The following is a 17,405-nucleotide window of genomic DNA, read 5'->3' on the forward strand; positions in this document are numbered from 1 at the left end:
CCATTTATCAGGAGGACCTTCAGTCTCCTGCTTCATCTCAAACTTTCACAGCCTCTCTCCATATATACATCTCTCTCTCCAGTGTCTCTATGAGGAAAACATATCAATCAGCGGTAAAAGCTCTCCCAGGAGCTGACCACACAACCTTTCCTTCCATAAGTTTTCAGCTGTGTCATCTAGGTCAGGTGTCACATTCAGTTGTTCATCACTGGTGTTTTGTTAATGCCGATATAACCGTTGTAGATGATGAAGGTCTGTCCTCAAAATAAATTCACATTGACTAAAACTTTAATTGTTCCTGTGGGACCTGACCCAGTTTGTCCATTTAGTTTCATGCTCTACCTTTTTTGCAAAGAAAGGGAGCGGTAGAGGAGAAGTGGTAAGTAATTAGATTTAATCAGTCATCACATTTTATTGCTCTTTGTTATAATAGATTATATTTGGTATAATCTGTAAAGCACTGCATTCTGCATGACATATCAAATGTTTCCCAGCACTTCTGTCTCAGTTCTGTGCGTCTCCGTGCAAACACATTCATCAGGTTTAGGAGCCTCTGAGGACCTGAATGAACAACCCAACTGAGGTTTTAGTCACCTTTACTGATCTATTGTGTTGGCTTTTGTCCGTGCGTGCATGCGTGTGTGTGTGTGTGTGTGTGTGTGTGTGTGTGTGTGTGTGTGTGAGACAGAGAAGAAGTGCTGTCCACTCAGGAATAACTCATCCACCCTTTGACCTTCCCACTGAAAATAAACAACAATAACTCTCCAAGGACAAAGACAGTCACTCACTTCTGCTCAGAGCTTCACTCACACACACACACTTAGAAGTGTTTTTGGTTAAGGAAAGCCCCATAGTAAATAGTAGCTGCTCTGTTTCTGTGTGTGATGATGTGCGTGCGTGTGTGTGTGTGTGTGTGTGTGTGTGTGTGTGTGTGTGTGTGTGTGTGTGTTTGAGAGAGAGGGAGAGAGAGAGAAAGAGAGAGCACAAAACCCCTCAACAGCAGTAAAATAAGCTACAATTTATAATCATTTTGTGAAACGCAGTTTTTTTAACAACTGTACTAATAAAGAATGTTTGAATCACATGGAAATGAACTGAATTCAGTTGATTTGAATGATTTGACAGGAATACGTATATAGCAAATGTGAAAGGAGCAAGAGCTCTGTATAGTAAGGGGCATTGCATGATGATCATTAAAGTATTCATTTACAATGATACAAGATGTTATTCATCTGAAACTATAGTGCTGTTAATTTACGTAGTTTTGATCAAAGATGCACAGTATTACCTCTGTGGTAATGTCAACTCTTGCAGTAACCAGAGAGGTAGTGAACTATCTTTTTTTGTTTTCATCTGATTTGCATTTTCATTGGCAGTACTTGTAGTTTTAGTAATGGGTAATGCGGTGTAATGTTTTGTGACCTCCATTTTACTGTTAAAGAAGGAATAACCCTGCAGTGTATACAGAATATTCAGCAGCATGATGTACTGCATGTAAGCTGAATTTTGGATACGCTCTCAAAGCAATTTAATTCATCATGGTTTATGAACACTAGGAGTCTGTTAGGAGATATTCACTGAGTCCGTTCATTTCAAATATCAACGGCCTTTCTGCAGAATCGGTGCCTCCAGCATCAGAAACAATTCAACGGATGCGTTGAATTGTTTAAACAGTCAGTAGTTTTACGAAAGTCCCGTTGCACATTTAGTTTTTTTGTTTCACATGGTTGGCTGTATTTGTTTTCTATCAGCTCGTGCTCCCTCTCTCTCCCTCTCTCCCTCTTTGAAGCTGCACAGTCCTCTGTTCGGGATTCAGCCTCCGAGAAGAAAAAGCAGCATTCGTGGAACACGGGAAATGGGAATACACGCATACACGCACACGCACACACACACACACACACCACAGGGGAAGGAAGTGTGGGTGTTGTGGATGGTGAGGAAGGCTGAGCCATCAAAGACAGGAAAAAGGAGGAATGTCCTGCGATGCCACACATAGCAGAGGCCTGAAACACTGCAGGCCTGAGGGGGATTTTTCCTCTAAACATCCCTGGCACGTATGAGTCAAAACACCATCTGAGAAAGAGAGAGTGACAGGCTGGATGCGGCTAACAGGACAGGTTTCCACCCTGACTTTGTGTTCCCTTCACCTCCCCCTCATCTTTATCACCTCTTCATCACCGGGAGCCACCAGGTCAAGTCAGGAAAAAAAAACATGTTTTTAAGTGTCGCTTTTCTATGTAAGAAGTTTTTCCTAGTCATTACGCCACACCTGCAGCCCTCAGGGTGCAACCCTAAAACGCAAGGGCATACATTTCATAACAAACCCAGAGACACAGCGCTCATCTGCTACTCCCAGTTCTACCAGCCGCCCGCTTGAATCTGCTTTATTGGGGATTCACACACTCCAAGCGTAGCTGCATGAAGATCAAACAGTTGCCGTCTGACATGTCAGGCCAATGGATCAGATTTTATGCCAAACCGCATGCAGTGTTTGAGCAGGTTGTGTTGTCTCAATGATTTTTCCTGTAAGCGGTGCATGAGTCACTAGATTATAACGAACAGGTTAAATGGTGTTTTGATGGATTAATGATTTTTTTTCTCATGCCTCCCACACCACACACTCACTTGAACGGCATGCAAATACCAGAATTACAGCCATAATGTGTCTTATTGGAGTGCCAGGTTGGTACTTGGGAACTGATTTTGTTGACTGCCAAAACTCACATGAATATGCATGCACAGTGGCTTTCAGACGATGGCTTTCAACTTGTTGCATGCCTCACAGGAATCTGAGTGACAGGTGTGGTGTGGTGCTTAAGTTATGATTTATTTTCCCTGTTGGATGAAACAGTGTTTGTTTTTCGGTGCGTGCGGGTCATGGGAATTTAAATTTCCGGTTAGGTGTTGTTGTTTGTTGTTTTTTTTTTTTCTTTTTTTACTTTTTGCGCCAGGCAGACCAAAACAATGTGTGTGCAGAAAGCCAGGAATGAAGCAAAGAATGTTTATTTCCTCAGTTGGAGAGAGAAATGGAGGGAAAGAGAGTCAGAGAGGTCAAGACAGAGGAGAAGAAAAGATTGAGTGGTCCCAAAAACGTTGAAGTATAACCCCTACCTGCTCTAAAGGGGACTGCAAGCTGCAGCCGATTCTGCGCTACAACTGCAGAAATAAAATAAAATCTAAATGCAAGCATATTTTACATTTCATACAGTGGTGCAGACCCATGACATGTCTTGTTTCTTTCCTTGATTTTTTACGTATTTCCTGTTGAAAGGGATGGGGCTTTACACAGTGAGGAATCTCTAAAAAGTCTAAACTACTTTTTTAAGGATAGATAGAACAATTTGGAAACTATTATTCAATTGGTGAATATTCTGTCATGGACAATTAGCTGCCAAGTTGGGAAAAAAAAAAATAAAACATTTTTCATTTGACTTTACTGTGGAAGAGAGAAAATACACCCCCACAGTCATCAGCTTTCCCCTGGATTCACCTGCTCCTTCTAAAAAAAAAACAACAGACATCTGCAATATTTTCGGCTCCAAACAATGTCTCCTTAAAAACAGCGCGGTGTACGTCTCGAGTGTACCTCCATGACAGGTTAAACACCACAATGAGACGCAAGGAATTCCAGTTATTTTTGCCATCCTGGTCCTCACAAAGAGTCTTTAACGTCAGCCTGTCACTGGCCAAACATCCCCTCTCTGTCATAAAGAGTGAAGACAAATACTCAGCAACGTGCCGCACATTTTACAAGAGCATAAATCATGCAGCAGTGGGCTGAGCTCCTTCTTCGTGCTGTGTGTATATGCGTTTCCTGTTGTAATTGCAGGGCGAACGATCTGCTCTGTGTGTGTGTGTGTGTGTGTGTGTGTGTGTATGTGTGTGTGTCTATAAGCCAGGTCATGAACCCTACCTTTAAACTCACATGCATTCTATTCTATTCCGTATGTTTTCCACAACAGTGTGGTACACGTGAAAGCTAAAAGTCTACAAAATGCTGGACTGTCCTCCGTCAAAAAACGTCCTCATGAGTCGTTTGTAAAGCAGCGTGTGATGAAGTATAGTTATGTTTAAAGCTAAGCGACCTCTAGTGGTCCTGTAAATAATGTCTCTGTGGTGTAATATTAAATAAGCGACAAATTGCACATAAGGAGGTGGATGGGGTGGCAAATGGGTTAATCAACTCCACTTCTACTCAGCGGACTCAGTAGTTAGCTCAGTAGTTAGCGAGCTAATAGCTAGTTTGCTCCTGTGGGCCGTAATGAGAGATGGAAGTCATATAGACTTCTAGACATATTCATGTAAAATTGAAATGAATTGAATTTTTTTTACATGCAAGTCTTCACCACAGTAGAAGTGTTGGGTATTGTTTTTTTCTTTTCTTTTTCTTTTTTTCCTGGAACAACTGTCAAAAAACTGACATGTGAAAAACAATGACATACTGTAGATACCTGACATAATCCACAGCCCTCAGGGGGGATTTTCATTGGGAACTATTTCTGAGAAAAAAAAAACAAAACAGCAAACTGCAGATGCCCCCAGTGAGTATGAATTAAAGGCAGATTGATACTGTTTGCCACTAAATTAGACAGAAACCATCTGAATAGATAGATCTATGGATGCTGTTTTTTTTTTTTTTTTTTTTTTTTTTTTGTATTTTGGATGAACTGTTCCTTTAAGATGGCAAGAACAGAATCTGAAAGTCAAGCACAAAGCAAAGCTGCACGTTCAAACTGCAGCTGTAGGTGGAAATCCTCTGTCATTAAATTCAAAGAAAACATCTCTGATGCTCGTCTTTAATTGTAGCTGTCATACCTGTAGATGACTCCGCTCTGTTTATGGCACTGTTTGCACAGTTGCCATGACCGCGTGGGCGGTTTTGTGTTGGAATGCATAGTGATGGTGAACATGCTACTGCCATGGCTTACACACATATACACCTGGCACACACACACACACACACACACACACACACACACACACACGATAAGTCCTTGTATAAACAAGAACGAAAGTTAGATTTGACTGCAGGGCCGTAATGGTGAAACTGAGAGGTATCTGACACACGCACATACACACACACACATGCATGCACACACACACACGCACATCTGGCACACACTGCTCTGACAAGCATTTGGTGTTCCTGATGATACAATAACAGTGAGCGGCATACGTCAGCCTCTTATGCAACAGGCTTTTACAGCATGCAGGCCTGGCGTCACTGAAAACACACACACACACACACACACACACACACACACTACTTCTGACCTGCAACTTAAACCACTGGTAAGGTTGCCTTCACCACAAATTAATCAGACTGTATCTGTCCAGTATAAGTCATATTATAAGGCTATTTTAATTAGTACAACTTTATTAGATCAGTATATTTAAAAAAAAAAGTTTTTCTGGTCTTATTAGTTACAAAATCACTCTTTGCAAGTGGCTTGAAAGATATGGCTTTATTTTTTCAAACAGCTCCTTGTGGGGGTTGAACCACAGTCAGTTCAACAAACACACAGCAGGAAGTGGGACTTCTATATTGGCTGCATCTGCATCAGCCACCACTCCACCCAGGTGACAAAAACACATAATTGCATAATTTTGGTGTTTTTGTTTGTATTGACAGGAACTGATAATTTACACAAGCATCTATCCACTGAGGTGTCCTTGAAAAACCTCGGGTCCCTCAAACCCAACAAACCCATCATATAATTTCAAACCCACATGTGGGTCCAAGGGAAAATAAGCATTCTTGTCTTCATTCTTGAAAACCGTATGCAGTTTTCCACGTGTGATAGCCAATATGTAAGCCAATAACAAACACATTTTTATATGTATAACTTTAAAATATGCTATTTTGCAGTAATATCTACTCTAAAAACTTGGGATCTGCAGATGAAAGTATTGATTCCTTAGATAGAAGAGTTCCCATAGGACGGCCCCTGCAGGCAGGGAGGGCCAGCTGGCTGACTCACAGCTACGGGAAACTACACCATGTGGTTATGGTCAGGAATGCAGAGAGCCAACTGATATTAGATCACTGCAGCTCTTTCACTCACACTCCCAGATGGCAGATGGAGGTCCAAATGCTCCTGCACACATGCACATGCACTCTGATGCAGTCCTGTGCAACTGACTGGTTACAGCAGGGGTTAGAGGAGGTTTGAGTCTGGTGGTCTCACACACACACACACACACACACACACACACACACACACACACGCAGGTGGAGGTGCAGTGACATACCAACCTGTCTCATTACAGCTCTTGTGCAAGAAGCTTGTTGCTTAAGGAGTGTTTGTTCTGTAATTTTAAATTGGACTTTTTGGCACTACCTTTGTGTGTGTGTGTGTGTGTGTGTGTGGCAGTGTGTGTGGGTGTGAGTATCCCAGTTGACACCAGCTCGTTCTCTTACCGCTGGCATCTGCGGGGCTGAAAGATCAAAGGTTAAAGGTCACTGAGCTCATGTGGGTTTTTACTGGTCTGCTTTTCTCACTCCTGCCGCCTTCAGCTCACACTTTAAAAAAGTTTCACACTTCTCTTATATTAGTTTGTCCTCAAAAGGACAATGTTCATTTTAATTCAGCTCAGTGTATTTCAATAGGTTTAAGGTGTTAACACAATAGTAACCATACAAGAGAGGAATTAAGAAAGACTGTGCAGGTGAGATTAGAAAACCCATCTCGCCCATGAGACAAGAAAAAAAAAAAAAAAAAATCCAACATTGCATTTCACACAATGAGTGCAGCACAATGTGCTCCACAAATGAAAGAAGACAAAAATATTCAGAGTTAACAAGAAGGACCAAATGCAGAGATAGTCGTTAGCACAAAGCAAACCAAAACCTAGTCAAAAGCAACAGAAAGAAGATGAGTTTTCAATTTCTTTTCAAACGTGACTGAAGTGATTCAATAGCCCTTAGATGTTAAAGCAAGACTTTTCCAAAGTCTGAGGCCACGTGTTACAAAATAGAGGGTGACACGGAAGTGGATTTTCACTCCTGTCCCATCCCATTCCCATAAAAATACTCTCCCTTTTTAGGGGGGGGATAATCTACCCATTAGGCAATATATGATTTTGATTTGATGTTCTCGCCTCCCTTTCTTACTTGACTTTGTGCTCCACTGGAAAGTTTCTCATTCAGACCATTTGGCCTGAAGTTTGGCTCACACAGTCTATGATCGTCAATGCACACACGTCACACATTGGTCAGGTGGCTGCATCCAACCAGCAAACCATCACCAGAGCAGACAGGAGAGAATAAAAAAGAACGAGTAGCATTATGTTCACAAGAAAAGTGTTGATTCATATTAGAAGTGCGTATTTATATATGAAAATTGGCCTATTGTTTTGATTCCCATCTCTCCTGCTCATGTGGACTTTTTTCCATGTCTTGTCCTGGTCACGCTCATGAAGAGTCAAACTGACTCCCATCCCACAGGAATCCCACAGGAATTCCATCACCCAAAGTATTCCCGAAAAAGTGTCCGCTTCTAATGCAGAAGCAGCTGTCCCGGTCTCTGTTTTGGTTTTATGAACCACCAGCAGGTTTGACTCAGCTGATCTCAGCGGTCTCGTGGGTGTGTATCGAACAATAACGTCATTACAATAATCCGTTTGCTGCAGATTATTCTAATATTGAAAACTAATTTTAAAGCATTGATGTGTAAACCAGGCGGCTCTCTGTGGGGTCGTATTGGATGAGTGGACCTGCTGCTCTGCTCTGAAACTTTTGCCTTCTGTCCAAAGACTTCAGATGTGCTTGGGTCTGACATGAAACATGCAAAACAGTTTGAATCTGAACATTTTTGACTGTAATGGACCTTATATCACAATGTGTTGAGACACACACACACACACACACACATGTGTGGAATCCATAAACATCCCTAATTGCTGGGTGTGTTGTATTGAAGCGTCGGCCCTGCTGTGTAACAGCTCAGCCTCGAAAGGCTAATAGCAGGATGACACTTTGATCATCAGAGAGCGAGGCAGGAGAAGATGACAGGAAGAACAGACAAACAGATGAAAGAAGGAGAGTGACAGTGGAAAATAGCAGGAGGTAGAAAGTGATTCAGAAAAGGTGAAGAGCTTAAAGAAACAAGCCAGTTTTATTGAGAAATGAAATTACTGCATCCTACAGGCCAAGTCTAATATTAATGCTAAGTGCACATGCTATTTTCATTTTTCAAGAAAGATAGCAACATTCATTGTTTGCTCCACCCTGTCTATTATTCATTTTTTCTTGTTCTTGCAAAGTTTGGACTCTCAACAGTCACTTCTCTGTATTTTCCTATATTTACGCAATTTTAGCAATAATACACACATATTATCGCTAAAATTGTGCAAATATAGCAATAATAGACACATATTTTGGAGAATAAAATCTCTTTGTTGTCTGTTCACCAAACTCAGAAAAATTCATTTGGTTCTGGTTTTAAGTGCACTATTTCAATTGAAATACAATTTCCAGAAAATGTTGCATATTTTTCAGCGTACAGGTGAGCAGGCAGACTTCTTCAAGATATTTTTTTTTCATGTTTGTTTTGAAACTTGACAACACGGCCATAAGTGTGCTGTAACCAAAATAAAGTGCATGCAAGTAATTGTGACTTTAATAGCGACTATTTTCTTTTACTTAAATGTCATTTTCTTGAAAGTATTGTCATCAGGACAATTTTCAGTTCAGCCATTTCTCATCTGTGTGTACATATTTGTTTACTTTGTTTCTCTGTCATACTGTCTCCCTCTGTGGCTGTCTATCAAAACAGTAGTGAGTTGAGTAGTAAAAAGGAGAGGAGGAGGAGAGAAAACAGCAAGAGAGGGAAGGAATAAAAAGGAGGAAGAGGTGGTATCCGGTGTGTGTGTGTGTGTGTGTGTGTGTGTGTGTGTGTGTGCTTCAGATGTTAAAATGCCACTCTGTCTGCCTCCATTTGCACACAAATGACGCAGCAGGGAGAATGTAGGCTACATGTTTGTTTGTACTTGTATGCACACGGCACGCATGAGTATATCAGAAGTGCATGTGTGCATATTTGGCATTTTACATCAACCCTTACCCCTTCTTTTACAGATAACATGACACACATACACACACACACACACACACACACACACACACACACACACACACACACAGCTTTGGGGTCAGGTTGTTTACTCATGTCAGCTCTGCTAATTACAGGCCAGTCGGTCAGCGGGATACTAGGTGGCCAAGAGGCAAAGGTCAAGGGTCAACTACTCTTAACTCACTGTGTGTGTGTGTGTGTGTGTGTGTGTGTGTGTGTGTGGTGGAGGTGGTGAAGGTGCTGGTGGTGTGGGGTCACCTCCCCTGTTTGTACATGTCTAACGTCACCTAATAAGTATTTTGACTCACAGTTTCTGTGTTTGCGTGTGTGTGTGTGTGTGTGTGTGTGTGTGTGTGTGTGTGTTTCTTACATACAGTATGGCCTATTGAACATTGGTGTTACCTGGCCTCTCTGTATTTGTTTGTCTCGCCGTCCTTGCATAATCAGTCTATTCATTGCCATGCCCTTCCAACACACACACACACACACACACACACACACACACACACACACACACACACACACACACACGACCTCAGATGCAGCATTTCACGTGCTGACCTGTGTCCCCCAAAACAAACAAACAGAAAATATCAGGTTATTTTTAGAGGCTCTGTGCAGGTCAGGTGCATCTAAACTGATAATCCTGCTCCAGATAATGTTGTTTCCATGTGATCAGAAGAAAACACACCTGTACGCGCGTCTTGTAAACATTATTTTACTGCCTTACTCTCGTCCTTCACAGTGTTATTCATTTGAAGGTGGCAAAGGAAATTCAGACAATTTTTTTAAACTGACAAATAACAATAGCACCAACCAATAAATTGAATTCTGAATCACAGATGGTTTTTTTTAAAACAGGAACTATGTGGTCTAAATTGGAATAATTCAGGTGCATTTGGCCGCATTAACAACACAGTGTAAACACAATGTGTCACCAGTCCAAATATGACATATAAATGTAAATGAAAGTGAATGAAAGCGACATCTCGCAATCTGCATTTGGTGCAGAAAACTACAATGCAGGTACAAGACCGATGCTAAAAGTTGCCAGAACGATGGGCTGTGATTGCTCCTTTCAGAAACCACGTCTGCCAATCAGAACAAACCCAGCCTCCCAATTGGAGGAGCTTCTTGTGAAAGCCTCCCTGCTTTCAAGTTTGCTTTAGGACTGATGTAGAAAAACTGAGAGGGTGTGGCATATTTACAGCCAAATTAATGCAAGACAGTAGTCGGAGTAGCTCAGCACGGCTGTCTGGAAACCAGCGCGAGAAAACACAAGTTCTCCCCGCCAGTGCCTCTCTCTGTGGGAATCTGTACATTTCCTTTCATGCTGACTTCTCTGTCTGTCTTATCTCAGCCTCTTCCTTACTGGCATTTACATAAAAGACACCGAGCCAGGCTTTCAGGTAAGCACTTGCAGATAGGGAGTGGAAGCCCAAGAAAAACGAGGATGACACAAAACAGAGAGAGGGAGAGTAAAAATAAGCGACTGAAACAAAAACCAACAACTGCATAAAAACAGAGCAAAGGAAAAAAGTTTCACTCCTTGTTGGCTCTGTCTTCCTATTGGCTATCACACCAACCAATAGGAGTGCAGGGGAGGAGCGCTTCCTGTGAGGAGGTCAAGGGGGACCTCGTGTGTGGTGTGTTATGTGAGTGTGTGTGTGTGTGTGTGTGTGTGTGTGGGCACACTCGGGGGTGTGGAGGCGTGCCTTTTTCAGTTTGAGTGTTGTGTGTATGTGTGCACACAAACAGATGCCATTATATGTTCATGGATGCATGTTTGAATATGCGTATGTGTGTTTGTTGTGTATTTTTTATGTGCAGGTTGTATGTGTACAGAGTGTGTGGGTGTGGGTGCGGGTGTGTGTACATTATGTGATATGGCCCCGTGCCCACGGCTGTGGATCAGTGCATTTCAGGAATGGGTGTTTTACGAGGCTTCTGGATTTCTGCGAAAAGCTCACTACATAAATACCGTAGGTCCACACAAGGCGATGGAAAGAAGAGGGTCTCTGTGCAAAACAGAGCACTTCAGACATCCATCTGTGTGCTGTACTCAGAGACCAATCGTGAGGTTTCCTCGGTCAAAGGACACTACGGCTGTGTGTGACGCTCTCCTGCTAAGCCGCAAGTGTGTAGAGGGTGTAATAAGACCTGGAGGCAGCATCAGGACCGACTCGGCTGCCCTGGAGACGATCACACCATGATGCAAACTGAGTGAAAACACTGCTGCACACTGCATATTGTGAACTGTGTACAATGTACCATGCAAATGATACGGATGTAATGACACCTTCAGCTCACGGTTTAGTGCAATACAAGACGCTGGGTTTAAAAGCTGACATGAATCTGAATGAAATAATTATGACAAAAAAATGTGATAAATAGCAGTGATATAACAATTATGGCACATTAGTTTATCTCAGGAAAAAACAAGCAAATAAAAACAAAGACAAAAAACAACGTAAGCCATAAATTATAGGCTGAATATGGATTTGTTGGAGAATCAGAGAAATATTGTGGCTTTTGCTGCCACATACGAGTGTAACACATCCTCCAAGATTGTCCCATCAACTTCCCTGTGATGAAAACAGTGTTCTCCAAAATGATTACAAGTGGATCTGGCCTTACTAACATGAGTGTTGACCCAAAGCTGAATTTTTTTTTGAAGGATGCACATTAACACACGTGATTTATTTACCCCTCTTAAACAGAGATTCTCCCATATCGAAGACGAGTCATTAGGCTGAATTTGCTGCTTGACACTTGTCGTGGTCTCCCAAGTTGGCAGACATTTTCGACAGTAGCTGCTTTTGAAGTCCCCTGGTGATAGCTGGCACACACACAACACGTCGTCAAACGTCACACCCCTGTCCCGTCCTGCCAGCTCTCCCTTTTACACACACACGCAAAAGAACATCGATTCAGCTCTGTGACTACCTCCGCTTAACAACGGTGAAACAAACACTCCCGCCCTGAACAGGCTGCGTAAAAGAGGCTGTTATGGACGCTCTTTCAAGCCCCATTACTTCCAAAGTGGAGAAACAACTATCTCTCTTAAACTACCACTGTATACAATTTAATACTTTTTGGGACGTTTTCAAATACCATTTCACACCAGTTTCATTCCCAAATAAGCCAGACAAGTAAACAACACAGCACTAACAGAGCACTAAATTGTTCACAAGACAAAGCAAAGCAAAGAGCAAACAGCTGTTTCTGAAACCATATTTACGACTCCAAGGGTTGGGCCAAAAATATATGACCGTAAGATGTGAACCTTTATACCTCTGGATTCTTGAGATCTGTTCATTTCCAGTACATTTCTGAGCGGTGAGATGCATGAAATGATAAACGCCTGATTCCCAACGTTCGTATGATGTGCATCTTGGCATACAACAGTCGGCCAAAGCTTGGCTGCACCTGGTAGAGTTTCCCACCCCGCTGAGCGTGAGTTCAAAATGACCATCGGAGGGGGGGTAAAGAACATGGTAAAGGAAACTCTGGGTTGCATTACTGCCTTTAAATGAACACTTGAGAAAATATGCAAAGATTGTGATGTCTGACTTGACAGAGAAAAACAGTGGGAAGCAGTTTCTTATCCCTAAAAAACAACTGCTGAGGTGCTCTCGAGCAAGGAGTTCAGTGGCTCAGCCTTCACAGCTACTGGGAGTAAATGTACGTAACCTTGCCTAGCTTTCTGCAGCCACTCTGCTGCTGTAAATAAGGCGCCCCTGCTGCTCAACCTGCCTGCTGAAAGACCGAGTGAAACAATAATTTATGAACACTTAAATAAATCAAGATATAAGGGCGGATTAAGCGCGATAAGAGTACAGTCCGTGCATTTAGAGAGACATTACGCCGCGCTGAGTGAACACACATGGCCCGTAAAACTGTATGTAGGCCATTCCAGTGTTTTCGTTGTGGTGTGTGCATGTGTGTGTGGGTTGAGTGTGTGTGAGTGTGTGTTTTGGTGCTCTGCCCAGGGCTGATGTTGATAAAGTGTGACCACATGAGTCCCCAAAGGAGAAAAAATGGAGGCGGGCCAGTAGATATACACACTCTTTCTCGCTCACTCGCTGTCACTCTCTCTCTCTCTCTCTCTCTCTGTATCCCTCTCTCTCTCTCATACACACACGCAGTCACTCACACACACAGGGCTGTGGTCCGTAGTGCATGTGTTCATAGTGTTTTGACAGTCTTACAGTTCTGGGAATCTGTTCATGGCTTCTTGGAGATTAACCCAGTTTGGCTCAAACTGTACTGCAACACTAGCTGTATAGCACATGCGTTAAAGTACCTGATGTCCTGTGGCATTTAGGGGTCCGACAGTATTAGCATTTATTTTAATCTATTTCTATATCCGCTCAGCTCCATATCAGGGCAGTTCAGATTGTTTCAGGTAAACTGTCAGTCACAGAAAGATATATTATATTAGCTTTCATGTGCCTTCCTCTGACTGGCAAACATGTTAACACTCATAATATTTAGCTGGATGGTGAACCTCGGTCGTCTGGCAACAAAGTAGCTTCAAATAAACCGTAAAAATATTTGCAAGTACTATTTAAACCCTGGTCTGGTTTAGGTCACTTCTTTTTAGCGAGTTTGAGTGAGTGATGGGAGTTTGTTTTTATACCTTTTTGGCACAAGAAGAAACGAAGCCGCAGCACACGATCACAAAAACAAGAACGTCCACACAAAGGCGTAGGCTGTAAAAATCAGGGGCATTTAAAGAGGCATTAAGTGATCTATGATTTTTTTTTTTTTTTTTTTTATCTCTATTGGCAATAGGAAGGTACTACAACAACATCAGGCTTCTGGCATGGCTTACAGCAGCTATAATTACCATCAGTAATAAAACTGTTGATATATATTGCCATTTTGTGCAATAAAACAATACAAATCACAGCTTTTCCTATTTAAAGTCTTAAAAGAGCAGGTGACCTTTGATGAAGGTTTTTATATTCTCTGCTCCTGTCATTCTCAACCCACAGGGGTGCTTGGGGGGGTTCCAGAGGGACAACAGGTCATTGCACTACAAGACAACTTCAGTTCCCTTCCTGCTGAGCAGAATGTGGACATGCGAGGATTGGGATTTTCACTAAATAATGGCGTGAACAGTGGCTCTTAAAATCTTTTCCCATTTTTATTGTTTTACAGGAACTGCTTTTAGCATTGTGGCCAGGAACTATGAACAAAAGTTAGCATTTTTTTTCTTTCTTTTTTTAAATACACATATTGATTAATGTCCATTATCCCTAAATAAATTGGACTTAATCTGCTTTGGAGAAGCAGACAACCTACGCAAGAGTTGCACAATCTGCTTCCCTGTTTGAGCTCCATGGACAAAAGCACTTCACCTGTGTTTCAGGTGAAGTGGGTGTGAACTGTAGCTTTAAAGTACGAAAAGGGTAACAATGTTTAAAAAAAAAAAAAAAAAAAAGGAAAGAAAAGAAAGAAAGAGCAGTGAGAACAAGATGTGTTTGGCTTTTGGTTTCATCATGCAGAGATGTCCTCCTCTTGGGGTTGGAGGCATAGCAGAGAGGCTTTGCAGCAAGCCAGCATCAAATGGGATTTACTGTATGCAGAGCCGTGCAAAAACAGAACAACCTCAACTGTACATTGCTCGTTTTAAGCCTTGCATGCGACAATCACACCCAACAATATATAATCAATCTCATTTGGTGGACATTTTTATCCAAAATATTTTGCAGGACCCTGACTTCAGCAGCAGTCCTTGTCATGGGTGTGCTGGCTGCATGCACAGTGGCCTGTAATAGATCATCATTACTGCTTGCCTCTGTCTGTTTCTCATATGCAATTACACAAGTCGTGCTTTTATGTATGTGATATACTCTTTGCAAGCAAATGTACTGTAGCCTATAGAGAGAAACAGATTGCACAACAAATATACACAGCCTGGGGTGAAATAATCCATTTGGGGACAGTTTACCTTCGTTAATGTATAGCTTGCTGTGAAGTAATCTAATATGTGCGTCTGCAGTACACACTCTATAGACGGACAGTGATTAGATTTAGAAAATGTTCTTTCTGACTCTCACGTGAAATAGGTCACTGTTATGGCCTTATGTAAAGATGTTAAGTATGGCCTCCGCCCTCTCTCTCTCTCTCTGTCGATTCTTTCAAACACGCACACACACACACACACACACACACACACACACACACACACATACACAGTGAGATTTCATCTATGCAAAGGTTATAATTGGTGTTTTTAGCCCACATGGCTGACCAGGTATGGCGATAACACACAGCGGATAACATCGTTAGCATAGCTCTCTACTGAGTTAACAGATTGCTATCACACGCACACACACACACACACACACACACACACACACACACACACACACACACACACAGTACGAATCAATTTCTGAAATCTCTCAAGTGCAACAAAGTGAAACTCCTTATCATTCTAAAAACAACCGCTTGAAACCACTGGAGAGTGAGCTGCTGCTGGAGCTATCGTGATAAATGAACCACACAAACAAATAAGATTTTTCTGTTTCCTAAGCACGAGAATCTAACAGCGAAACAGCCGATCGCTGCTGCAGCTGCAGTGGAACAGAGTGAAGTTCAGACAGCATTTGATGTGATGAAAAAAAAAATGTTAAAATGATGTATATTGGGTTCATAACTCGGGTTATTATGGAAATTAGATTTATTCTTTGATATATCAGAGAGCTGGAGAAAATTAATATAAATCGCAGGCTCTGACAGTGAGATAACTCTCTCATAAATCACAGTTTTGGAACTAAATCTGTGCAAAAGTAAATTTTATAAATAAGAGACTTGGGCCCCAACTGACTGAAGCCCTTAATGTGTGTAAAAACTTTGAGTTCATGCAGAAAGCCACATGGCAAGGAGACTGTCTTGCTCCTATTACCAGTCTTAACAATGACTTTGATTACTTTTTAGTTCACTAATTGTTTTAATAAATCTTGGCCTTAATATGCACAATGCACTTTTTTTCTTCCTTCTTCATGTTCCTCTGCTGACTGTGGTATCCATGGTCAGTGCTGCCCTCTGCTGGACATAAAAACAGTTTGCTCACTGTTTTCTTAGAGTCGTTTAGAGCAATTTGCCTTATTCTACAATCCTGACAAGATCAACAATTTCCCCAAGGTGTGAAATTACAGCCAGCGACTGGTCACATGCTGCCCCATTTTAGCTTTTGGGAATTGGAACCAGCAGGTAATTACCATCATGGTTACCAGCTGGAAAAATAGTGAGAGCGGCCAGTGAAATTTGAGATGCACCAGTTATTGTGACCAGCAGGTAGAAAAAGTTTGTTTCCTTTCCTGCGAGACTGACTGACTTGAGTCGTTTAATTTTCTTTCTCCCAATCTTTGTCTCTTTCTCTTTCTCTTTATCTGTTTATTTATTTTATTTATTTATTTTAGACTTTATTTGAACAGGGACAGTACACATTAATTAACATCTGCAACAGCTGGAAATGTGTCAGTGGTAGCCAAAGCTAATTTCCAACTGTTTCCCCATAATCTGTCTCTCATATTCCTTTTCTCTCTCTCTGTCTCTCTCTCTCTCTCTCTCTCTCTCTCTCTCTCTCTCAGGGAGGTTCAGCCTCCAATCTGAACATGAACCTTTATGCCACTAAGAAGACTGCAGCAGAGGGCATGTTGGACATCGCTCTGTTCCTGGCCAACGTCACACACATGAAGACTGTCATTGAACAGGGAGCTGGATTCAGGTACTCTCTCTCTCTCTCTCTCTCTCTCTCTCTATTATTAATGAGTCTACATGTTACAGCTACTATTACAGCATTTCATGTGGAATTATTTTGTGTAACTCAAATGCAGAATTTCTGGTAGTCACTTTGCCTCATTATGGCTTAATAACGCCAGTGTTGACGTTCCACACAAGATTTTTTTTTTTTTCAACGGATTTCACTGGTGAGGGGCCCCTAAAACTCACTCAAACAGTAGAAAACTCATTCAAAAAGCAGACAATGCAAAGCCTCCTTAAAAGAAGGAGGCTCAAGAGATGGATGGGGGTTGCAGGTAACATTACAGTCTGGATCATAGGAGGTTTAAATAAAGTCTGGAAAATTATTTATGATAGACTGTGATTGATTTTTTCTTTTTTCTTTTTTTTTTGTTTGAAAGTTTGGCAAGGTTATAACACACTAATGTGCTTATCTTGGCTCCTCGGGACTCATTATGTATCATTCACATCATTTGTTTTGGCATTTCACTGCATTTCTTTATGTGAATGCAAAAGTATGTACATTTATAATGCATATGTGATTACCTCAGTGAATAGATGTAGCGTCATGCA

At 41.7% G+C, this 17,405-nt stretch overlaps 1 protein-coding gene across 6 annotated transcripts in view; it reads left to right on the forward strand.

The window, feature by feature from the left end:
- The window catches only part of LOC115355653 (ninjurin-2-like), a 40,021-nt gene that overhangs the window by 17,730 nt on the left and 4,886 nt on the right, over positions 1–17,405 (forward strand). For all 6 annotated transcript variants that reach the window (XM_030046515.1, XM_030046511.1, XM_030046514.1 and 3 more), the window contains one exon: positions 16,682–16,818. In XM_030046515.1, coding sequence (XP_029902375.1) covers positions 16,682–16,818 — 137 coding nt within the window. The remainder of the gene's footprint in view (positions 1–16,681; positions 16,819–17,405) is intronic.

This window comes from Myripristis murdjan, chromosome 23 (assembly GCF_902150065.1).
Source record: "Myripristis murdjan chromosome 23, fMyrMur1.1, whole genome shotgun sequence".
In the NCBI taxonomy this organism is placed as follows: domain Eukaryota; kingdom Metazoa; phylum Chordata; class Actinopteri; order Holocentriformes; family Holocentridae; genus Myripristis; species Myripristis murdjan.